Genomic DNA, 25104 nt, shown 5'->3' on the forward strand with positions numbered 1-25104 from the left:
GCTGAATCTGAAGTGAGAGCGTGTCACCATCGATGGGCTCAAATCACCTGCAAATATCCTAAAACAAATAACACGTATCAGTACATTGATGTAGTTCTTTCCAATGAAACAACAGTACAAAGCTCTAAGAAGGATGTGTGGGAAAATAAAGGCAGACTTTGCCTCTACCATGATACAAAAAATAAAAATCTCAAGGTTGCAATAAAACATGTTAAAGAGCGAGAGTTTGGGGAGTACAGGTGTATATTTTTCCAAAGACCGAACTCATCTGACATACAGGAAGGAAAACTTGAGAATGGTAAGAGGAGTGTAGGAAATACTGGGAACTTTTTTTCTGGCTCATGAGCAGTCCTGAGCTGCAGTACGAACTTTTCTAATACATTTCCACAGTTAGTGAGTCCCCATCTATTCAAAGTAATGGAGCTAAGGACATTTCAAAAAGTCACCTGAACATAAAAGAAACATGAGAAGTCCTTAAAATAAACTGCTTTAATTCTCTGATTTGTTTACAGAGCTTGAAAACTGCCCGCGAACATTTCTCAGCGTGTACAGAACAGCGAACACCACCATCACATGTGATTATCCAGATGTTTACGAGCCCCACATAAAGTTCTTCTGTAAAAAGAACCATTTCCACTGTGACGACATTTTATCAACAAAATCTTCTCCAAAGTCAAAAGGGACGTTTACCCTCACAGGCAGCAGCCGTGCCTTTAACATTTCCATCAGTCATGTGACCTCACAGGATGCTGGTGATTACTGGTGTGGAGTGGAATCAAATGATGGAAGTTACAGATTTTCACACACACATATACACCTGAAAGTTATAGGCGAGTAATCCACATGTTCAGTCTCTGAGGTTTAAATGATAAAAGCTGGCTGATAAGCTGAAGGCAAATATTTGTCTTTTTGTCTTCAGATATTAAAACTTTGACACCAACTATCGGACATAACTTCACATACCAGTGTAAGTACAACCAGGATGCCTCCTCACTTACAAAATTCATCTGCAAAGGAGAAGATTCAACTGTATGTAAACAGCTAGTAACCACCACAGAGCCTGACGTGAAACAGAGGTTTATAATGAAAGAGCACAGCGGGAGTATCACCATAACAGTGAGAGAAGTAACAGCAAACGACAGCGGGATATACTGGTGTGGAGCAAGACACAAACACAATCAAACACATGACGACTTCTTCGATGGATTTAATTTGAGTTTCAGTAAGTTGTGCTGTTTGTTGTGTGGGTGACTGTCAAGATCAACCTTTCAAAGAAAATATGTGTCACTTTTTTGAGGCATTTCCTCGTAGTCAGTCAGAGATCAAAAGAAAATATGAGGTAACACAGACTGTTTTCTCCTGGACTATAAGTGGAATACCTAGGGCTCTGCCAGAATCATAATTAACAGCAATATCAGTGTAATTTTTTCATGATATAACAACCTCATGTCTTTAGTTTCTCTAGTGCACATAACAATGGATAGAAATGACTGATGTGTTCTACAGCTTAACCTGCAGAGTTAGAAGGTTTAGTAACAAAGTGCCAGCATTTTAAATTTTACACTTAAAATTTCTGAGGAAAACATTAGCTAGGACACTTTTGCCTTTGCATTTGTCTTATGCTGTGTCACTGCGTAAGTCCTCCTTTCCCAATATTCGGTGACAGCAAATCATTGGGACAAGTAAAAAATTCCCTAACTATATTTGCCCTAATATGCAGCCTGCTAGCTGCAAGCAGATGATGAAATGTTAATCTTTTCTCTAATATATCATCAGACATACCCCAAATGACATCATTTTAAAAGGTTTATCTCTCACCCCTAGGACTAACTTATACTTAAAAGGGCAGTCAAGACCTTTAGTAATTTTTTGACATAAATATTATCGATAATGATCTACACCAGAAACTGTGTATAAAAGTTACAAAGTCTGCAAAAGTCTATTCTGCAAAAGCACTTGACATTTAAAAGTTAACTCTATGAATGTAATAACCTCCGAGGCTGTTGCTGTTTATGCTTCAGTCTTCCTGCACCACCTTCACCACCTACAGACTCAAAGGTCAAATGTTTACAGGTTTATCTTGATGAACATTCATTTTCCAATATATATTTATATATATATTTAATATGAAGAGGAAAGTTAAGAGCACGATACTTTTTAGACAAACTTTTTCCCCTACAGTGTCAACTTCTTGATATTCAAGGAAAACAAATAACATGCTCACAGCATCAGTGTTTTCACCTGGGAGGGTACTAGTCCAGCTTTTAGTTTACTTACAACAAGTCCTGGAGTCCATCAGCCTTAAACATCTTTACTTAGCACAGTTTAATCTGCATGATATCTGAAACTCTCTGTAACTTGCTTTACTGCAACAGAAGAATTTAGTTTACAGAAGTTATTATAATGTCTAATGTCTGTTCTGCTGAACCTTTAACAATATGTTGCTGTGCAGGATGTGAAAGTGATTTCAAAATATTTCTGTCTCAAAACAAACAAAAAAACCCCAAACAGATTCTTACTGTTTGAGCCTGTACTTGAAAGAATGAGAGTTAATATTCAAAAATGTGTGTTTTGCATATGAACATCAGTTGTTTCAGTTATATAAGACATAAGACTTGCTGAACACTCTCCTTTTCCTCAAGGTCTGACACAAGGAAGTATTCCACATCTACATGAGCATGAGAATTTTGGTGAGTGTGTACATTTACGATCTTGCAGAAAACAAACAGATATTTTCATGACGTCACGACAGTGTTGTGTGATGATTGCATGTGAATCAGTTTCCAGTCATCCTGACTCTTTTGTTTTTGTTTTTTCTGAGGCAGTCTTCGTGTTGATCGTCTGTATAGCTTTTCTGCTGCTGATGGTTGTGACAGTTTTGATCCTTATTTACAAACGTAAGTTCATTTATCACCTACCTTCATTTTTACACCTACATCTAATCATACATCTGACAGAAAGTAGCTGTGAGCAGGGGGGCAGACAGGTGAGATTTCCAGATCTAAGATGTAAAGACGGAGTGAGCAGCAGAAGGCGGTGGTTAGTTTCTAGCAGGTAAAATGTCGGCGAGAAGGACCAGGGACAGACGAGATCTGATAACTGGAAGAACACAGAGAGGACAGGGTTACACAGGGAAGAATGGAGCGATAACAAGTCACAAAGGCCGATTTACCACTATGATGGTACTAACAATCTGGCAGAGAGTGAAGGTGTGAGCTGGTCCTTAAATACTGGCAGGTTATTACTAGAGATGAGCTGTAGGTGAGGGAAGCTGGATGTGGGAATCGGAGCTTCCGGAGCGCATTGTGGAAAAATATGCCAAAACAGCAACACACACTACGGATCCTGACAGATGTCAAATGAAGAGCTAGTTAAGTCTCAGTTCAGTGACATGTGTTGAAATGAATCTACGTTGTTCTGTTTCTTTTCGATTTCTCAGGACTTTCACCTTTAAAGGATACAGGAAGTGAAGCAACAACACAGAATATCAAAGAGGTGAGTGAATGGTGCATAGTTATGGAACTGGATATTTTAAAGTATAACTCAGGATCAAAAGTGAATAAGATAACTTTGTCGCTGTCTTTCAAATTCTCTTTTGATCTTTCATTTTAATGTGAATGATAGGTTTGTAGCATAAACCTACTCGCTGGAACGTTCAGGACAATTTGCTACACAGCAAAAACAAGACACAAGTAGGCAAAGTTCTTTGCAGTACTCATGCATGAGGGAGGCCTGCCTGGAGCCAAGTGTCGTTCCACCCACTTGACCTCCGTCAGACTCTCAGCCAGGTTCCCCATAGCACTCCTTTTATTGTGGTTACTTGAATATGCATAGGGTCATTAACATATAACGGCTTACATAGGTATACATGTGAACAAAGAATACTCTGTGTGTGTGTGTGTGTGTGTGTGCGTGTGTGTGTGTGTGTGTGTGTGTGTGTGTGTGTGTGGGGTCAAAGCATAACCCCATATATGACTTCCCTAAACCTGCTGGCCTGGAAGTCCAGCAGTTCATCTAAACAAAAGGCACTTAGCCTAAAACAGATATAGATACGTGTATCCTACCATAAAACAATAAGACAAGGTACGACCTCTCTCATGCTCCCAGAGTGTGGGTGTGAAAACCAGAACACTCTGGAATGCACACAATGCCGTTGCAGACTATTAAGGATCAAACCTCCTATCACTACACAATCGATTATACACCTCTAAGCATATATGGTTAAATATTTCTTAATACAAATGACAATAATAAAATCTAAACCCATCAGTGAAGGACTCGGGTCAAGTTTTCTACTAAAGCTCATGTACTTGAGTATGACTGGCTGTCATAGTGGGTCACACATTAAGAGGGTTCTGCAACAAAAACTGTCTTATGATTGCGTCTTATGACTGAGAAACCAGAGAAGGAAACCGTTCACTTTCAAAGTAAATGTTGCACCTTTTACAGCATTATGGCTGTAGCAGTGAGTTACAACCTTTACTTTGAAGCCTGTCTAGTTTCTGGTTTACATCGCACGTTTCAGTGTCTCACTACTGCTTGGTGAGCGTTTGCACACAAGTTAGCGTTTTCCATGCAAACTGTGTGTGACTGTGGCAATGTGCTAATGATCCATGCAATCACAGGGAGGTTTCTGGTGCAGTACCATATACTTGGCTGCCAGCAACCACAAGCCAATCAGTCAATGCATATTTTTTCCCTAAAGACCTGTGGTTGCCAGGGGGTCACTGACACCTCACAGTCCACTGTGTCCAGGGCATTAGCGGTTTCCAAGCAACTGCTAGCGCCCTGCAGCAATAACAGAAACCTGTCAGAGAACACACATGAGAGTAGAGTCTCTAGACCTGTGCGACCGAGGCCTGAGCTAATAGTACCTGCTAACACTGACTGATTGAAAGCTCTCCCAAGCAACAAAATAGTGAACTGGTTTAATGGATAAATGATTAAAAATCCCTGGTTTAGCTTAGTTGGCCATTTTCATATAATTTGTCAGCGTTCTTAACTAAGCATTGCTTAACAATTTTAGCAATTTCAAAATGTACAGGTATTGATTGATGGTAAACCTCATCAGATCAAATATAAACTGTATTTTTTTCTCCTCTTTCTGGCAAGGACAATATCTATGAAGAAATAGAGCAGCATTTCCAGAGTCCAGGCTCAGAAAATGCCACAAACACGGTTTATCTCACCGTCGATCACCCTACAAACCATCCTGCCTCACTCCATTACTCCACCATCATCTTTCCAAGCAGCTCTGACATAGCTGCTGCTGAGACACTGATCCTCACACCCAGCTCATCTGCCTGCAAATATTCGACTGTGAAGCACAGCAGGAGTCTGACTACGTCGACTGGCACACATCCACCCAGACCTCCACAGGAGCCTCTCTACTCAAAAGTCAACAAGTTGAAGCCAAAACAGAAATAAGGTCTGTGAAGAAATATGAAATACATTGATTGATTTATGTCAAATCGTGTCTAGGAATAAAAAAAACAAAGTGCAAAACAAGTGTCTCATAATGTTGGCAACATCCTCCCAAACTGAAAAGGAAGTGTGCTGATGTACAGTGTGACATGTTTTGAAACCAGCCTGATAAGATGGAACCTGCGGTGTTCTGCTGCGTAAATAAATTCTGTCTACATTTCCTTCCTTGAGGTGTTTTTGGTTACAAAATATGAATCTGCTTGCATGCGTTTCTTGTTTGTCCTTGTGCTTTCATGAATGCTGTTAATAGGATTCACACAATATTGTAATATTTCTATGGTCACAGTTCTCACATTTCTTAGTGGAATCTTGTGATATTTGGAAATGATAAAAATAGTTTAAATCCGAGAATTGAAATGAAATCTATTTTCAAATCAAACTGAAAATGTCTTTATTCTCTTGGAGTGGTTATGTTTAACTTAAAAGACTCCACATTCAGCAAAAAAGCCTTGATCATGTTAATGGTGCGTTAAAGTTGGATATTATGAAAAAAAACTATATATTTTATTGCTGTACCAATGGTAAGCTTTTACTTAGAAGGAGAACTATTGGTGGACTATTTCACCTGTGACACTCCACCAATAGGAAGTCAAAACGTGGTCTAGGAGTCAGTCAAAATAAATTAAATCAAAATTAAAGAGAGTTTTATTTAAATACACATAGCAGCATAATTTTTAATAAAATGACAAAGCATCAGGATGCCAAGCCTCCACTGGTTTAAATCTCTACTCTCCGTCATTCTCCCTTTCAGACTCTCACTCATGAAATCCACCCCTCACCACCTCACACACACCTCAGCTGGAGCCATCCAAACCTCAGTCTTCATCCTCAGATCCACCACCTAGACTCTGGGGGGTCCTGTCCCAAATCTTATCACTGCTGGGATTGTGTTCTGCCATGATGAGCTGCTGGAGTCTGACTGCCAAATACAATCATTTCTCTATGTCAGTAAATCATGTTCTTTTAAATTAAATCTCCTTATTGAAACACTTTTGAGACATTATTTGAGTGCTTAATCTCCTCTCTGACACATCCCTGGTATCCTTTTAACAATCCCACAGACTGTACATATGAACAATTCACAAACCATTTCAGCATTTGTCTTCACTAGTGCCAATATTGACTGATTTGCATTTTACAGGGATCACAGAAAAACCTCAGCTAGAGGTTCAGATTAGTTGGTATTTTTTTACTGGGGAGAATGAGACAGATGTGCTGTGGGCGCTACTTTTCAGGACATTTGAGGTTAGTTTAAAGTAACACAACAAGATATCCATCTCATTGTTTAGGGCAAAAATAAATTAATAAAAAAAAACCTTTTTTGTTTAACTGGTGATATTTCCATATGGTGAGAAAATGTTCTTGTCTCATTTTTCCCCACATATTGTTATCTCTCCAGTGGGATTTGAGGGTTGCTAACCTTGCAGCTAAAGCATACAGTGTACATTATCTGTACTCAGGTGGAGTGAAGTCCAGTCCACTAATGCCACCTGCAGCAAAGAGCCATTGCCTAGAACCAGATTAACTTCCGACACATCTTCACTTGGCTCATTGATCAGATTTTAATTCCTGTTTCATCTGAAACTTTCAACATTTTTTTCTGTTCCTGCTTCTTGCAAATAAAATATTGCCTAAATAAAATGTTGTTGTGTATTTATTTTGAGCTGACACCAGTAAGAAAACACATGTCTGTTTACACACATGGAGCTTTAGAAATCATCACTCCTATTATTTAGGGTGGTACCAGTAAGAACCAACCCAACTAACATCAACTGTACCAACCTGATTAAAACCTGTTTTCAATATCTATAATCAAACAAAATGAAATATATACATGACATATATATGTATGGTGGGCCGTCTGGACCAAAAATGCCAGGGCTGTTTTTTGCCATGTTGGAGTTGCACAGCAATCAGCAGTTAAATTAAAATGTCATTTGTGGATCTAGATGGAAGAAAGTTCTTCAAAATTAGTTTGAAAATTTAATGAAAGCTGTAAGCAGGTAGATGGGGAAACTGGCTTTACTAGTACTATAATTTTTGGAGTATCGTTGCAGACAAATGTTTACATTTTTTTCCCATAAAGTTAGCTTGGTCCTATCAAACTGAGCCCGCCTTTACAAGTGTTGAAACCCATGAGGCTCAGTTTACATTACTGAACTGTGCAAACAGAAGAACCCTTCTCCTTCTAACTGATAAAAGCAGTTTTCTATAATAGCTACAAACTGCTATTTTTGTCATGCAGTTTCAAGACTTCCTGTTAATCAAAGCGTGATATGATTCTCCACCACACACGCCACTTATTTCCTGTTTACCACCAATTAGAAGAAGCAACTTACAAAGCGGAAGGAGCTGTTTAAGAAAAAAAATGGACAGATTGAAAAGTGGGGCAGGAAGATTTTAGGTAACTTAAAACCGAAATTAATGAAAGATCACTGCAGACCAACAGACTGAGGGAAACAGACATCAGGAAACAAACTGCAGATAAATAATTCAGACTTCAAGATCTTAAAAATCCAAAACCACATAATGAAGTTTCTGCTACTACTCATCCTCTCAATGACGACAGGTACAAACATTCATTTACTAACATATTAACACTCAGAGTGTATCTGAATGTATCATATTATAGATAACAAACACATTTTTGATGTGATGTAATCTTTTTTTAAGTCTGGTTAACACTAAAGGAATGCAAACTATATGTAGAAATGGTTTGACAGTGAACCTAAAGGAAATCCAGCTGCAAATAATAAAATACTCAGACTCACAAACTGAACAATAATTTAAAAAGACAATATTTTAATTTACTTAAAAATTTGCTGTCACATACACACAGTTGTGATAATCATAAACACACAATTAATGATGAATTTAAACATTTACATGTGGTGCAGGGACGATTCTTAATATGTGCAAATTTTATAAAAATCAGCATGTTAAACATATCACTGTGGTGCAAATATATTATTTCTGTGGGATAAGAAATGCTAAATATTACCTTTCATTCTTCTTCATCACTATCTACTATCTAGTAAAAATCGAGTAATTTCTGCGACACAGATGTCTATCTTTAGTTTTTTTTAATGTGAAAAAAATGGGTTCACAGTAAAAGAAAACAATCTCTGCATTAACAAACCATTTCTGTTTTGTAATTATAGGACGTAAATTTTTCTGTCACTTTTTATTATTATTATTAATTATTTCTCACAATATAAGCTCAAATATTTGTGCTGACAGCATTTCTTTATTAGGTCCAGAAAAACTGAGACGTGCTGGACTGGAAGAGCATTTTCACTTATGTCTGAACCATGAAATGATTACCAGAATATTTTTTTAAATGGAGCATTTATTAGACTTTCTGACAATTGAAAAAATACTTTAATTTGTATATTTGCTAATTCTGGCAATTTTTATTTTTCTGTTTATTACTTAAAATGTATTATGCAATTTCTTTTAGATTTTTCAAGAGGACTCACACTGATATAGAAGTCACAAACTCTCACATATCAAACATGAGACACTAGGCATTAAGAGGTTAAGATCAAACCGGACTGCATGTGGCTGACAGTGTAAAATGAAAATGACATTCCTTTTGCAGAATATGATGAGATAACTGTCTCTTTTGATTTGCAGGTTATGAAGTCAGCTTTGGAATGAAAGCATGTCACCAAGGACGGTTTAAATTCACCTGCAAATATCCTAAAATAAATAAATCATATCAAGAAAATGATATAGTCGATTCCAATGACACAACCATTCAAAGCTCTGAGAAAGATGTGTGGGAAACTGAAGGCAGATTATACCATGATACAAAAAGTAAAAATCACCAGGCAGCCATTAAAGACCTCGAAAAGAAGTGTAAATTAAACCGAAGATCAAACTTGACTGACAGAAAGGACGAGAAACCAGAACCTGGTAAGAAATGTAGCGCATCCATTATTATTATTATTATTATTATTATTATCATTATTATTATTATTATTATTATAAAAATGAACTGGATCATGAGAGACCTAAGAGATCTATTCCCCATGTATTCCAAATCATTGCCAAAAGACTTAGGAAAATTTATTTGAACATGAAAGAAACATTCCAAGTCCTCATAAGATGAATAAATATTTGATTTCACTGTTTTGTTTACAGAGCTTGAGAGCTGCCAACGAACACTGAATCTCATTTTGTACAAAAAAACATGTGACTTTCCTGGAGATGATTACATGTCTGGGTTCACGTTTTTCTGCAGAAAGAACAATTTCACCTGTGAAGATATTTTATTAACAAATTATCCTCAAAAGTCAAAAGGATTATTCATTCTCACCAGCCATGGCTTCAGCACCTCTATCGCTCATGTGTCCCGATGGGATACTGGTGTCTACTGGTGCGCAGTGGTATCAAATGATGGAAGATTTTCACTCAAACGAGTAAAAATTAACCTCTTATCCCCAACAACCCTATGTGAGTATTAGACATTTTCTGAATAATACATGAAAGCAAGTCTCAAATACAACGTGTCTCTCTTTTTTTCTATTTTCTACTTCTATAGCTGCAATAAAGAAATCAGCCACTGTTGGACAAACCGTCACCTACTGGTGTGAATACAACCAGGATATCTCCTCACTTAAAAAATTTTTCTGTAAGGGAGACGATCCATCTATATGTAAGCCTCTCATAAACACCAGAGAGAGGCACATAAACAGGTTTTCTATGGACCATATAAATAATAAAATTACTATAACAATGAGAGAAATAAAAGTAAATGACAGTGGGACATACTGGTGTGGAGCAGAAAGCACTGACAACCAAACAAGCAACGTTTTCTTTGGCAGATTGTTGCTGACTGTAGGTGAGTCACGATTTTTATATTATTTCAAATTATTATAATAATTCCGTAAGGACTATCAACAAAAGGAGTCACTTTGAGATGTACAGTAAACCACAAAAGGAGTTCCATGACAGGAAGTCTAAAAATGTATTTAAACTTAGTTTTTAAAGTAAAAAACTAAAGTTTGCCCTAACATGAAAGATGGATGTAGCCACTGACCTGTCATCTGTTTCTTTCTAAACATTTTAAAAGTCTGAATGTTTGGATTTTGGACACCATCAGGTTGTTTTTTTGGAACCAGAGGGGATCATACTTACATAATATGATGGAGTGCAAAATTATTAGTTAATTCTAGCAAGCTGTATTTTTGAACTATATGACTGCAACACACAAATATCTGTTCATCAATGCTGAGAAAGACTATAATACTATAAATGTACTAATGAAATACTTAGCGCAAACGCGGATGATCTGCACCACACAAAAGGTGCTGCAGTCACAGCAGCTGCTAACTGTGAGAAATGCAATTATTTATTTATTTTTAAAGTTAACCATATACAGCTGATGTGAAGAAAGGGATTTTTAGTAGCAGCCGTACTTGTTTTAAGACCGGATGTAGAGTTGTACATTTCCGGTAACTTTATTTTGCAGTCAATTGCGAAGGTGGACTCCAAAATCATGTCCAAAATACAAAAACGCAACGATCGCATTAAATTACAAAGAGCAGAAGGTGGGAATACTCACCATTGCTGTGTCATAAAAAATCTAATGATCAACTTTGACGTTTAAAGAGTTTAGATCGATCAGTTGTTTACACCACTCAACACAAGCAGAACTGCATTACAAAATCAGAAGACACATCGTCCACATTCAGAAGCACATCTCTGTATAGTGACAGTTCTTATGATTTAAACAGGCAAATGTTCAGCATTCAAACTACAGGTGAACAATAGTCAAGGCCAGATGTTCCCCCCTTATGTTGATATCAGCTAGTCAAGTACACACCTACACAGCATGTCAACAAACCGTCAAAAAAGCCACAGAAAAAAATTAATGAATGATTGCTGGTAAGGGTTTCTATACATTAGTATTTACAAAGGGTATGTTGTGACTTACCTTCAAAATTACAGCGGTCCGTCGATATAACATGGTTCACCTTTCGCGGCCTCGCTGTTTCGCTGATTTTTATTAGTGCAATTTTGCATTTTTTTTTTTTTTTTTTTTACAGCGCATTGTGTTCTGCTTCCTGATCAGTTGTAGACCATTGTCGATCTCCTCTGTGCCATGCCATGCTCTCCTGTACAGTACAGAATCACTACATCGATCGCTAGCAGTGTGACTCTGAAGTGCAGTACTGTATGTTTGTAAGTTTCCCCCCAACAAACACAATGCCGATGAAACGTTTTGCAAAGGCACCTGTGGTAGCATCCAAAAGGCAGAGGAAGCGCAAAAAGTTGGACTTCTGATTCATTAATGTTGAATTCTCTGGCAGCTGCTCTAGTCCCATGCTCTGGACCTGAAAACAGGGTTTGAACTTTGGTTTCATTCAATAATAGTGGACTTATTTTTCTACAAAGGTGAGACTGTTTAAACAAGAGAGAAAAGTGTGAAAATGTTCATGTCTGTATGAGAAAAGTGTATAAAGCATGTAGTGAGGGGTTTCACAGCCTTAAAACATCTGTAATAATTGTAAAAAATAAAGTTGGCTACTTTGCGGCTTTCACCTATTGCAGGTTATTTTTAGAACATAACACCCCCGATAAACAGGAGACCACTGTATACAAATACTGAAAAATATAAAATTTGAATCCTTTCCCTCGGGGGAAAAAAATATCGACAAGTTGATGAACATCATCTACACATAATATATTTGGTAAATGCCCAAAACATCTAGAGAAATGTAAATTGTCACTTTATTCATCCATTTGGTTGACTTGTTTTGGAAAACCTGACCGTAAACAAGGCACGAATATTGCACTGGAAACAAAGCGCTATACAGGAGTTTTCCCACCAGAAGTAGCATGTGCTAAGGTGCACAGAGTCTATTAGAGGAACTATAGATTGTGTTAGTTCCACATTGGCATTATTTATCATCCCCAAAGTTTGCTGCTTGATCAACACACTTAGTCTTGATTTTAAACCACATGGTCCTTCTCTAAGTGGAGTGACTGAAATAAATAATTCTTTGTTCTCACTACGAACATGAAAAACTGATTTCCAACCAAAACCGATTCCTGTAAAAAGTCGGTTCTGTCATTATAACACTAACAGCAACACAGATCAGTAGTAGCATGTAAAGCTGCTGCTATTTTTGTTTTCATTTCCTGCGCCTTCTGTAACCCACAGAAATGCGATAGCAGGAAATTATCAGCCACAACTGAAATCGCTGACATCGCATCAGTTTTGAAATTCTTTTTTTACATCTTTGTCTTCTGTGATTTAAAATGTAGTTTAAATTAACCTAATCAAGTTCACATTTTTCAGGTTAATGCAACACTGACAACAAAACTTCCTATCCATAATATATCGTCCATTTTTTCAGCGACACTGGTTTGACATAATGTAGTTTGCGGACTTCTTCCGTGGTTTTCATTACATCATAGGCTGCCTGATAGTCAACAATTTCCAATATATTGGGGGGTTTTGTTTTGTTTTTAATTTAAGGTGATTCTTTAAGTGGCTCCATGGTGCCATACTTTACAAAAACATCTAAAACACAAAAGATTCTCAGTTCATGAGTGGGAGGAGACACAAACCCCCTGGCAGGGTTACATCAGCAAGGGTGTCTGGTATAATAACTCAAGACATGCCAAATCAAATATCTGAAATTTATTTAAAAGTTGTTGTTTTTTAAAGTTTTAAAAGCAAAAAAAATGCTTAGCAGTAGAACTCAATAACATGTTTTTTTATTTCATATGTTTCACTTATAGAAAAGAAAAGGCTTTAATGACGAGGAACATTTCCTATTGTTGAAGGAGAGTCCTTCATGCAAAATTTCAGGGCGCAACATAAAAACACACAAACTGTCACAAATCATCTTTGTACTGAGTTGAGCATAAACATTTTTAGCATTATAAATCACCCTGCATTTTAGTAGTCACTCATGTTGTCGTACCTAGAGTACTGTGTGGAAGTCTTAGGTAACACACACACACAACTTCTTTATAACTATTGTGTAAACCTCAGAAAAAAGCAATCAGGATAATTAATCAAGCTGGATTTAGAGACCACACTAATGTTCTACTTTTAAAGACTAAAATCATGAAGTTCATGGAATTCATAAAATATAAAACTGCCAAATTATATATATGTATAATTATGATATGTTACCAGGAAATGTACAGAGGATGTTGTTTTTCACAGAGAATAACCTGGGGGTAAATCTGAAGACTTAATGTTAACAGTTAAAACCTGTTATGTTTCCATTTGTGGAGTAAAACTGTGGAACAGTGGGTTTTTTATTTTAAAACCTGCTTTTAGAAAAAGAAGAAATTAATGAAATTGATGACTGATAGTAAGTATTATTATGCAAATTCAATTCAGATTCTTATCTAGCGTTATATTTATACATAGATTTTTCAATTCTTTTTCCTCTTGTTTTGTGTGTGGGGCAAGTGTTTACAAGCACTGAGGGGAAGTGGGGGTAATGACGAATATGGTGAATCGATAGCGCGTTCAACATGGGGTAGGAAGTATGTACATACATGTTCCTACTCCATAATTGAGTGTGTATTTAATGTTCTTTATATTTTGTTTATTTTGTGTTAGTAAGTGTATACATTTATCATGAGCAAGATGCCGCCTGTGTTTGGCTGTGCCGCTGCCTCTGTCCGTGTGTTTGTTTACTTTTCATGTTGTGCTAGTGTCTTTGCTACACTTTTGTCCAGCGTCATCTCCCTTCGGATTTATGATCTCCATGCGTTATTGGCGATCAAATCTGCTATGGATAATTTTCAGAGTCAACGAAATGAGGTTGTTTTCCCACCGCTGCTTTAGCGCGGCGCACCACCCGGTTTACCTCCATTCTTGCATTCTTGTTGTGCCAAAAACTGATTTCCAATGTTTCTGTGTCTTTTTTTATGTGTAATATATCGTTACGTATGTTGCTAAATAGACACATGTATTACAAAGGGATTATATCTAAAATTAAAAAATTACATGTTTCTCAAGTATCTTTGTAACTGTGTAACTGCACTTACATTATAATCAATCAGCTCCCTTTTGTCCAATTAAAATATGTTTACAGAACTATTTTTGCATTTGTTGCAATTTCAGCTGTCCTCTTGGCCAGATTACTCTTAAAAGAGACATTTCTAAAGTAAACAAGGATACATAAAAGTCACTGCCAAAAAGTGATTGCGGCTTCTACAGGAATGTTGTTTGTTGCTCAAGATGACTTGATATAATTCATGAGGGATATATTTGACATATGTTTCACATTTTATAGACCAACAAGTTATTTATGGCAGTTTAAATACAAGCAATCAGTTTTTGGCAAACACCGGAAATCAGTTTTTGGCAGACAATCACTTTTTAGGCCTCATCGGAGGAAGCGGGGGAAGAGGGCAGGCTTTTTTTGTGCTGCTTCGTCGGCTTCACAGAGAGCTTGATCTTCAGGGGCTTTACTCTTGGGCTGCTGCCGGTAAGATACGCCTGAGACTTGTTGGAGCCGGATAAATCCCCACAACTCCCTGTGGTTACCATCCGGGCTGTCACCTGAAAGCATGGAAAGCCACAGCTCATCGCGGTAGGAACCCTGATTTGCTGTGTGGCTTATCGTATTGTGTGGACTCTGTTCCTGGCAACTCTACCCCTGTCCCGGTGGGATGCAAAATTAAAATGATGTTAATTAATGCCCGCTCAATTGCCAACAAGTCTTATATTTTAAATGACTTGTTCTGTGCAAAGAAGCTTGACTTCATGTTTATCTCTGAGACGTGGCAACATGAGAATGAAGTCTCACATCTTTTAGAGCTTTGTCCTGCAGACTGTTCATTTCTCTGTGCACCTCTGATATCCCGACGAGCAGGTGGAACAGCTGTAATTTTTAAAAAGACATTTTTAAGCCAGATGATCTCCTCAAGCTGTTACAACTCTTTCGAGATGATCATGATAAAAATTGGAAGAGATTAGCCCATGTACGGTATCTCAGTTTATCGTCCACATGGGTCTGCTGCAGCTTTTCTTTCAGACTTGCAAGAACTTTTAACTTCCACTATTAGACTGAGCATGGTCATCATTGTTGGAGACTTCAACATTCATGCAGAGGATTCATTGAATAGTACCACTAAGGAGTTCCTGAGCATCATGGACTCTTTTAATTTTGTTCAGCATGTATCAGGCCCTACTCACACTGCTGGGCATACTCTGGACTTGGTCTTCACTTATGGCATTTCCCTTGACCACTTGAATTTAAATGACGTTGTTTTTAGCGATCATAAGTCAATCTCTTTTAATGTGTCTGTCAACTCAGAGTCTCTTCCCCAATGGTTTATTACACGCAGGCGCTTTATTGATGACTGTTATTTCTAAATTTTCTTCCCTTTTTGATTATAAGACTTCTTTTGTTGATGTTGAGCTCCATATTAACTCTTTTAATGAACACTGTCTTGCCATTCTCAATCAGGTTGCTCCTTTTAAAACTAGGCATTGTTCTGTTAGTTCCTGCACACCCTGGTTAAATAATCAATCTCGTGGTCTTCAACGCTCCTGACAGAAAGCAGAGCGTCTCTGGAAGTCCACTGGTCTGGTTGTCCATCGTGAGCAATTCAAAGATCTTCTTCACTTATATAATGAGTCTGTGAAAAAGGTTAGATCCTCTTATTTCAATAATCTTATAAATCGTCATAAGAATAACCCAAGAATTCTATTTGATACCATCAACAGTATTGTTTCTCCTCCAACTCAGCATGCTCAGTTACTTTCTGATTAAGATTGTAATACTTTTCTCCATCACTTTGTAAATAAGGTGATGGACTTGAGATCCAAAATCTCCTCAAGTGCCTTCCCTTATGAAGATGTCCCTCGGTGTCCTGGGTCATTTACTTCCTTTTCTCCAATCACACTTAATGATTTAATTACAGTGATAGGTAAAATGAAATCCTCACCATGCTCTTTAGATATATTACTTCCCTTTGTCCTGTCTGGGACTCTCACCAGCATTGGTCCCACATTGCTATCCGTCATCAACAGTACACTGAGGCAAGGCTGTGTTCCATCCTATTTTAAACATGCTGAGGTAACTCCTCTATTGAAAAAACAGAATCTAGATCCTAGCTCTACTAGTAATTACCGGCCTATTTCAAATTTGCTATTTTTAAGCAAATTACTGGAAAAAATTGTAGAAAATCAGTTCAGGTACTTACTATGCAGATTACAGATTGCTGACCCTTTTCAGTTTGGCTTTCAAAAGCATCACTCCACTGAGACTGCTCTCTTAAGGGTCTATAATGATTAATTAATGGCTTCTGATGCAGGGGATTGTTCTGTGATCATTTTGCTTGACCTCAGTGCAGCCTTTGATACCATTGACCATAAAATTCTACTTAACAGGTTGAAGGTTTTGGCTGGCCTATCTGGATCTGCCTTAGACTGGTTTTCTTCCTACTTATCAGATAGGGGGTAATGTTAGAGGTAAACCTGTCAGTCCTAACAGAAAAGGTCCTAACCTGCGGGGTTCCACAGGGTTCAGTTTTGGGTCTATTATTATTTTCTTTTTATATTCTTCCTTTAGCTGGCATAATTCAATCTTTTAGCGACATTTCTTATTATTTCTATGCCGATGATATTCAGCTGCATATGTCCTTTAAGCCTCACCAGCTGGATAGGCTGTCCACCTTAGTCCAGTGTTTAACTCAAATCTCTGATTGGCTTTCTAACAATTACCTTGTTTTAAACAAAAATAAAACAGAGACCATGATTGTAGCTCCTTAAGAACTACAGTCTAAAATCAGTCAAGTTCTTGTCTCTTTCTGTTCTTCTGCCAAGTCAAATATTCGAAATCTTGGAGTAATCTTTGATTCTTCTCTGGACCTGGACTCACACGTAAAGTCTTTGTCTCGTTCCTGCTTCTTTCATTTAAGGAACATGTCTAAACTCCGACATATGGTTTCCTCAGCTGAATTAGAAAAAATTGTTCATTCATTTGTGTCATCGCATTTAGATTATTGTAGTGCCCTGTTTACCAGCTTGGATAAATCATCTCTTTCTCGCCTCCAAGCTATACAAACTGCAGTGGCCAGGCTACTAACACGTTCTAGCAAGCATGCTCACATTACTCCCATTTTATATTCTTTACATTGGCTCCCAATTGATTTTAGAATTCGTTTTAAAATTCTTGTTTTAACATAGAGCACTAAATGGCCAAGCCCCAGATTATTTATCCAAGCTTCTTATAAAATATACTGCTGCCTGTTGTCTTCGCTTACAGGCTCAGAGTTTGTTGGTTGTTCCCAGGGCTGGACTGGGACAAAAAATCGGCCCGGGCATTTTGACTAGAGACCGGCCCACCAGGATAGAGATTGAAAATGTGACGTCATTCAGGGGTAAAACCGCAAAGGATTCTGGGAACTTGTGGCAAGCGGTACTAGCGCACGCAGGCTTTCAATTGAACTCAGTCACACAGCGATAAAAAGAAACCCAAAAAATGGCAAGAAGCTGTTGTATTATTAACTGCAATAGCCGGTCGCATGACAGCCACGGGAAGCCGACGGGTAAAGTGATCTTTTTTTTTTTATCGGATTACGTTGTTGAAGAGAAATTTTTTAAGCCATGTTTCCGAAGTAAGAGCCGACGGATGGTCTGGATATACCGAATATAACATCTCAGAACACTCCAGCTCACATGTTAGTCTGCTCCAAGCATTCCCACAAAGGTCAGTGTTTTGTAGTAGTTAATACGTCATTTTTCTTAACATAATTGGTGATACAGGTTACAAGCAAGTCTGGCGCTGAACAGAAATCGTCGCGCTATGCTCCTTTGTTTATTGTGCATAAATAGTGAATTGTCCTGACACAATATTGCGTCCTCTGTTATTACCACGATACATTGACAAAAACATATACTTTTATTCACAGGATAAAACAGTTGTTTTGTATCACTAATTGCCCAGTGCGATTACAGCATACAATATTATTGTCACTGCTACATTTCTGTAATGCGTACCAGAAATTATTTCCACTACTAATTTATTACCGTTGAGCTCAAAGGTTATATTAATAAACGGTTAACGAATGTGTATTTATGAAGACGATGTGTGAGACTGGTAAACTTACCTTTGTTCGTAAGATGGTCTTTCGTTCTACACGGTGCATTTCAAGGTCCTGTACCCATCCGTCGGTAAACTGTACCTGGGCTTGTTGCAGTGACCTGAAGTTACTAAAAACTTCATGAGTGTATGGACTCACTCCAAGAACCGTATAATTATAAATCTGAGCGTGGTGAAAGTTGGGCAGCACGCTAACGTCTTTTGTCCACTCTGTGTGCTGGTAAGGGTCTGACCCTCTCACTCCTTTGATTTTTTCCTCGTATCTTTTCTTTGCCTTTTCGTCGAGTCTGTCTTTGTACGGACCGGCATTGTTCTCCTTAGTTTTGTACATTCCTTTTTTGTGCGGCAAAGAAAAAGCAAGAAGGTATTGGAACCAGAGAATGAACATTTTGCGGTGCTGCAAATGCTTGCATTTGATGCGGTACTTGTTTTGCCACGAGTTCCCGGAATGCAATGCGCTAAAGTCACGTAATCTGTCAATCGCTATAGGAAAAACCATAAAGCCTTTGCATGAAAACAACTGCTTTGATGTACACTGCCTTGTTGGTATATATGTATCAATCTAATAAACTTAAACCTACACCATCCTCCCTATTCTGGATTTTAAACAGTACATAGCGGAAACAAAAAGACTGCTTGGTCAAGTTAACCTCCTGAACTATCTACAACACATGGTAGAAACCTTAAATTAAGACCAAGAACACTAGAGGTGAGACATGATCATTAATTAATATTAAAATTAATAAATGGCAGATTTAGTGATATTTTCATAAACACCTCCTTTTTTTGTTCTCCATTTTCTTTAGTTCGTCTATAAGATTGCTAAACAAGGGGAGGGTGCATCCGGCCTCCTCGGCTGTAATTGGTCCAGCCCAGAGTCGATCATGACCAATTGGCCAATCCAACACCTTTCATTATATATACCCTTCCTAAAAAAAAAAAAAAAAAATCCATCGGCCCATAAAAACAAAAAATCGCCAGCGGCCCACCGGGCAAATGCCCGGTATGCCCGATGGCCAGTCCAGCTATGGTTGTTCCCCGAACGCGACCGAAGACGAAAGGGTACAGAGTCTTTTAGTCTGTGGCACCATGGCTGTGGAAGAGTTTACCTCCCCAACTACGTTTGGTTGACTCTGTGGAATCCTTTAAAAAGCAGTTAAAAACAGACCTTCTGTTAATCAACACTTTTGAATTGTTTTGAATTTGCATTGTTTATATTGTCTATTTTATTACTTAATTTTTTTTTATTTTAACCTTTGTGTGCAGCGCTTTGTGACTGCCTGTCTACGAAAGCACTTAATAAATAAACCTTACTTATTTACATATCTATGTGTGCACGTATATGCATGTGTTTATGCATTTATATTTGATTTGTTTGTCTTAAATGAAGGAAATAAAAGGTTTTTCCTCATAAACAGATGGGCCTGCAAACACAGCACCTGCTCCAGCTTCTAAAAGTCATGGTGAGAGATTACACTTAATGTTTTAATTCTTTGTTGTCACTATGAACATGATAAACTGAGTTCCAACCAAGAGCCATTCCATACATTTAATGTTTTAAAACTGTTGCTGAACACGAGTGAGGTGAAGATGTTCATGAGGTTTAAAAAGAACAGTTTCATTTAAATTTCTCTACAGTCTCAAATAAAATTACACAAGCGCCCACAGTCTGGGAGATAAAGCCATGCTGACTTTTTGTTTGCCTTCATTTCCTCACATGTAGGGATTGTTGTGATCGTCTGTGTCGTGTTGCTGCTGCTGCTGATGCTGGTGTTTGTGATAGTCTTGATCCTTATCTACAAACGTAAGTACATTTTATTATTCATTTGGACAGCACAGAACAACCATCACTTCCTTCCCTGTGTTTGGTACATATGGCGTCTAAAATCCCACAGCAGACAGGATGATGGTGGCAGCTTCTATTCATTTTTTTGTTTGCTTTTTTAAGTTGATATGTTAATATGTAATATGTAAATACTACATTATCAATGAAACTCTTACAGTTCTTTCTTTAAAGGTCATTGAGCTGGTGGAAGAAATTGAATTTCATTTTTATGAGATTTGTAGAAATTTGTTCAATTTACACCATTTCTTTTCTGTTTGGCAGGAATTTCAAAATTACAAAACACAGGAAATGAAGCAGCAGTACAAACTATCAAAGAGGTGAGTGACTTAGGCTGTGTCATCTGTCATGTCTGCTCACTCTATTGTATTGTAATGTATTAGTATTATTAATGTAATGCCTCAGAAGTCAGATGGTTGAGCTGGGAGTGACTCCTTAGTGTGTGAATGTGTGCGTGAATGGGCGAATGACTGGATATGTAAAGTGCTTTGGGGTCCTTAGGGACCATAAAAGCGCTATATAAATACAGGCCATTTACCATTTACCTTAGTTGAGCTTGTTACAGTAACAATAACTAAGCATTAAGTTGGAAAAGCAGAGAAATGCAGGATTTTTCTCTCTTTAGAAAAGGTAGAACCTTTCATTCATCAGTGCTTGTTTTTTTTTGTTTGAAAACAAAGCTGCAGCGCACTCATATCCAGAGCCTGGATAAAGCTCTTAAGCATGTCTTACAGTTTTACTACTATTTACATTCACAGCTGTGTGGTGTTAAGTCAGGCTTGGTGGGACTGCTATATCTTTATGAACTGGAAGTCTGACTTGAGCCAGTTCAAGATTCCTGATTTAAAATGGAACGCAAGTCAGAGTTGTCACAGCTCTAACTACGATATCTATATGGATGAATTGTAAAAAGTCAGAATCAGGATCATGATTCTTTTATTGTCATTAAACATCAGATGTTCAACGAATTTAGAAGCAACTCCCAGTAGCAGCATTTTGAATAAATAACAATAAAAACACCAAACTATGGGTACTGCACTAGTTACACTTGTTGCTGGAGTGAGCAGGTCTGCAGTCTGCAGTGTAGAGGATGTAGAGCAGTGGGCTCAGCACACACACTCGTGGGGAGCCAGTGCTCAGTGCACAACTGGAGGAGAGGCGGGGACCTCCATAGAGCTGTCATACTTAGAGAAACTATACAGTGAGACCAAAACCACTTTTTGTTCAGGCGTTTTAATCCTGTATTGTTGGTCATTATAATGTGGTAGTTTATGGAGATTACCTTGCTTGTGGAGTAAGACGCAGGTGGAGAAAAGTTCATGTTTCTGGCACTTTGGGTGGGGATTTTTCAGCTGGGTTGCTTCTTGCTTTCATGTAATGAAGCCCATTTTACCAATGAAAATGTGATTGTTAGAGGAAATCAGTTTCTTAATGGTCTTGAGTGAATATACTCAAGAAATTATGACTTAACCATTGCAAGATCAGTGCATCAATGTTAAGTTATAGCTAGTTGGATAACTGCATCTTGCTTGATAATGTTATCACAAGAAAAATCACAATTGAAATGAGAGTTGGCCAGGAATTTTATTTGCACTTTGCATGTAAACGGCTTCCTGTTAGATGAAATATAAACTGTTCAAATGGTGTGTTTTCATTCTTTCCTGCAGGAGAATATCTATGAAGAGTTCCAGGAGCAGCTTCAGCATCCAGACTTGGAAACTGCAACAAGCACGGTTTATCTCACTGTGACTCCCCCAAACCAGCCTGACTCTCTGCATTACTCTACCATCAACTTTCAAAGCAGGTCTAACAAAGCTGGTGGTGAGACACCGACTGTCAAACCCAGCTCCTCTGCCTACAAATATTCTGCTGTGAGCTTCAGCAAACGTCCGACCAACTCATCTGTTAATCAGCTACACAGACCTACAGAGGAGTCTTTGTACTCCAGAGTCAAAAGGACGGGAAAAAACGAAAACAGAAATTAGAGTTAATTTCTGTTGATAGAAATGTATAAATTACCTGTATGGCCAAGAATTCAGGTCATTACATCTGTGTCATTACATCAGTCCATCTAAGACTGATTAACACCAAACTTAGATGTTGGCTTGATGGAGACAGAAATCACTCAACTCCTGTCTGACACTGATCCATACTGAGCTCTTAGATATCAACTGGTAGAGTCCCAACGATACAAGGCACACTTGATGCTGCTTCGTTTGAACAGGCGTTCCCACTGACCAGCCTGTTTGGACTTTGGGATTAGACTTGTTCAAGTTTAAACCCATCATAAGCAGCTGTTTTGGCTCAGACAGCTTGGGTTGGGGTGTAGACGTGTGCTTGGCTAACTAACATTAGCAAAAGTCAAAATCAGGTTACTGTAAATATTATTTAAGCAATGATTTTAAAAATCCTAAACAATCCCGATTTATATCTTTCGATCACTCGATGTCATCTATCTGGAAAAGTGCACATATTACTCACAATGTCACTCTTGAAATCAACTAAAATCAAAAATTATTTTTATAGCACATAATAATGCAACAAAGTTGACCAAAGTGCTTCACAGCTGGTCAGACCAATAGTATAAGACAGTTAGAATAAAAACAGTGAAAAGAAGGGCAAGAAACAATATGGGTAAACACCATAACTAGCCACGAAATTACCAACTAGTTTGAATTAAAAGCCAGACTAAAATAATAAGTGTAAAGATGCAATTTAAAAAACTGGATGGACTCAAAGGAATGAATATAAGGAGGGAGGTTATTCCAGAGTCTGGGTGCTACGATAGCAAAGGCCCGATCACATCTGGACTTCAGACGAGACCTCGGTTGCGTCAGGAGCATCTGATTGGAAGATCTTAGTGCTCTATTAGGAATATACAAATGGAGGAGTTCAGATAGAAAGCTGGGAGCCAAATTGTTTAGAATTTTAAAGGTAAGCAAGATAATTTTGAAATTGATACGATCTTCAACAGGGAGCCAATGTTAGTTGACTAAAACTAGTATGATTTGACAGCTGCGTTTTGAACTAACTGGAGGCGGTGAAGAGAAGAGAAGAATATGGGCGGCCCGAGTAGAGGGAATTTCTTACCTTTATCTACCTTCCCTTTTTCAATTAGAACTCCCAGTGGCTCCTTTCATGGAGGAAGAGTGGCTCTACTTCAAGCCCCTGCTGAGTGGTCAAACTCCTCACTGTATCTTTATCTCACTTATCTCATTTCCATCACTTTTATCCACAATCACATTCTTTTATTTAGTGACTGAAAAAAACATTATAATCAATTATTTCTCTACCTTAATGATAATCGTATCCTCTTACAGCATAAACTAGGTTTTCAGATTGAAATACTTCCCAACTAATGCTCTCTTAAAATCAATTTTTCTCTGTTGCCGATCGTGGTCATCTTAAAGTGGTGATAGCTTAGGTCTGACTTGGTTCATTCTTCTTTCTTTCTGTTTTTTGCCTGTCCCTTTTGGATCTTTAGCCATCAGAATTGTTGTCTGAAGGCCAAGAAAGATGCCAAGCGGCTTTAGTTTACCAATTGGATCATCATGGCCTTGCCATTTTGGTCCATTTGATTGACCTTTATTATAATTATGTATTTATTTTATTTGGTTTTCGGTTGTTACAGACGGGACAGACATGACTGGGGGATAGGACAGGGAGAAAGAATGAAAGAAAGAGAGGGAGAGAAAGAAAAATAGAGGGGAGAAGAGATGGTGAGAAAGGGGGGAAGAAAAAAAAGGAAAAAGAGGAAAAACAAACACAACACCTGGATCACCTGTATGGAGATAAGAAAAAACAGACGAGAAAACAAACAAGAAAGAGCAACATAATAAATACAAGTTCATTCTTCTTTCTGTAGATGATCTTAGTGTTATTGGTCTTTCCCAACATGCACTGATGTGGTTTCAGTCTTCTCTTTCTCTGATTGCGCTACACCAGAGATGATCATTGTTTTCATTCAACATTAGACAAAAATTGTCTTCATTTTCTTGATATTGTATATATATTTTGATATGCAAATTTCTATTAGGCTGTTCTTTTTACTATGTTTTACAGACTCTGTCATCTTACAGACTTACATCTTCACCTTGGTTTAAGACATAAGTTTGTGATATACCACTCATACCAAATCATCATTAAATGTATTGACTTTGACCTGATTTTCTTATCTTGATTGTCTAAAACAACTTTTTTGTTCCTTCTGTTTCAAGTCATCCTCTAAAACGTTCTGTTCAGTTCCTCGTTAAGGTCTCTTTTGTACTGACAGAAGTTTGTGAAAAACCTTTATGTTTTAGGTTCCTGCTGATTGGAATTTGTCACCTTTAATTTTTTTGTTTGTCTTTAGCAGCTTAATCAGTTGCTGTTGTTCTGAATTACTTGTTATATACGATCTGCCTTTGTTGTTTTATGTGTTCTGTATTGTTCTGTACAACTGTTTGTTTAGACGTTGAGTTTATCCCATTAAAATTAATTTGAAGGAAAGAGCTTAAATATTAATTCCTGGTTGCTTCAAAAAGTTTCTGAGCAGAAATCTGCCTATGATCATGATAGGGTTGAAGCTTCATCAATTGCTGTTTATTGTAAATCATGTTTATATTTATTACAAGCTTCATATGTGTATTTTTTTTTTTAAGAAAAAAGAGATCATAATGTATTTTAAGATGTTTAAAATGTTATTAG

General features: G+C 37.6%; 1 protein-coding gene across 1 annotated transcript; it reads left to right on the forward strand.

Moving 5' to 3' along the window:
- The first annotated feature begins 923 nt into the window (after window positions 1–923).
- On the forward strand, window positions 924–6729 carry LOC120440401. The gene is made up of 6 exons (XM_039612802.1): window positions 924–1222; window positions 2643–2690; window positions 2826–2897; window positions 3440–3495; window positions 5113–5428; window positions 6236–6729. The coding sequence occupies exons 1-5, from the start codon at window positions 1084–1086 to the stop codon at window positions 5425–5427; spliced, it is 630 nt and encodes a 209-aa protein (XP_039468736.1). The 5' UTR covers window positions 924–1083; the 3' UTR covers window position 5428; window positions 6236–6729.
- The last annotated feature ends 18375 nt before the right edge of the window (window positions 6730–25104 follow it).

The sequence above is a fragment of the Oreochromis aureus genome, linkage group 5 (assembly GCF_013358895.1).
Source record: "Oreochromis aureus strain Israel breed Guangdong linkage group 5, ZZ_aureus, whole genome shotgun sequence".
NCBI lineage: Eukaryota > Metazoa > Chordata > Actinopteri > Cichliformes > Cichlidae > Oreochromis > Oreochromis aureus.

What these genes read in the sequence shown, in the direction of transcription:
- LOC120440401 (XM_039612802.1), top strand. Translation starts at nt 1,084, where the DNA reads ATGAAAGAGCACAGCGGGAGTATCACCATAACAGTGAGAGAAGTAACA. An exon ending in TGGATTTAATTTGAGTTTCA is followed by an intron (nt 1,223 to 2,642) that starts GTAAGTTGTGCT and finishes CTTTTCCTCAAG; the next exon opens with GTCTGACACAAGGAAGTATT. An exon ending in ACATGAGCATGAGAATTTTG is followed by an intron (nt 2,691 to 2,825) that starts GTGAGTGTGTAC and finishes TTTCTGAGGCAG; the next exon opens with TCTTCGTGTTGATCGTCTGT.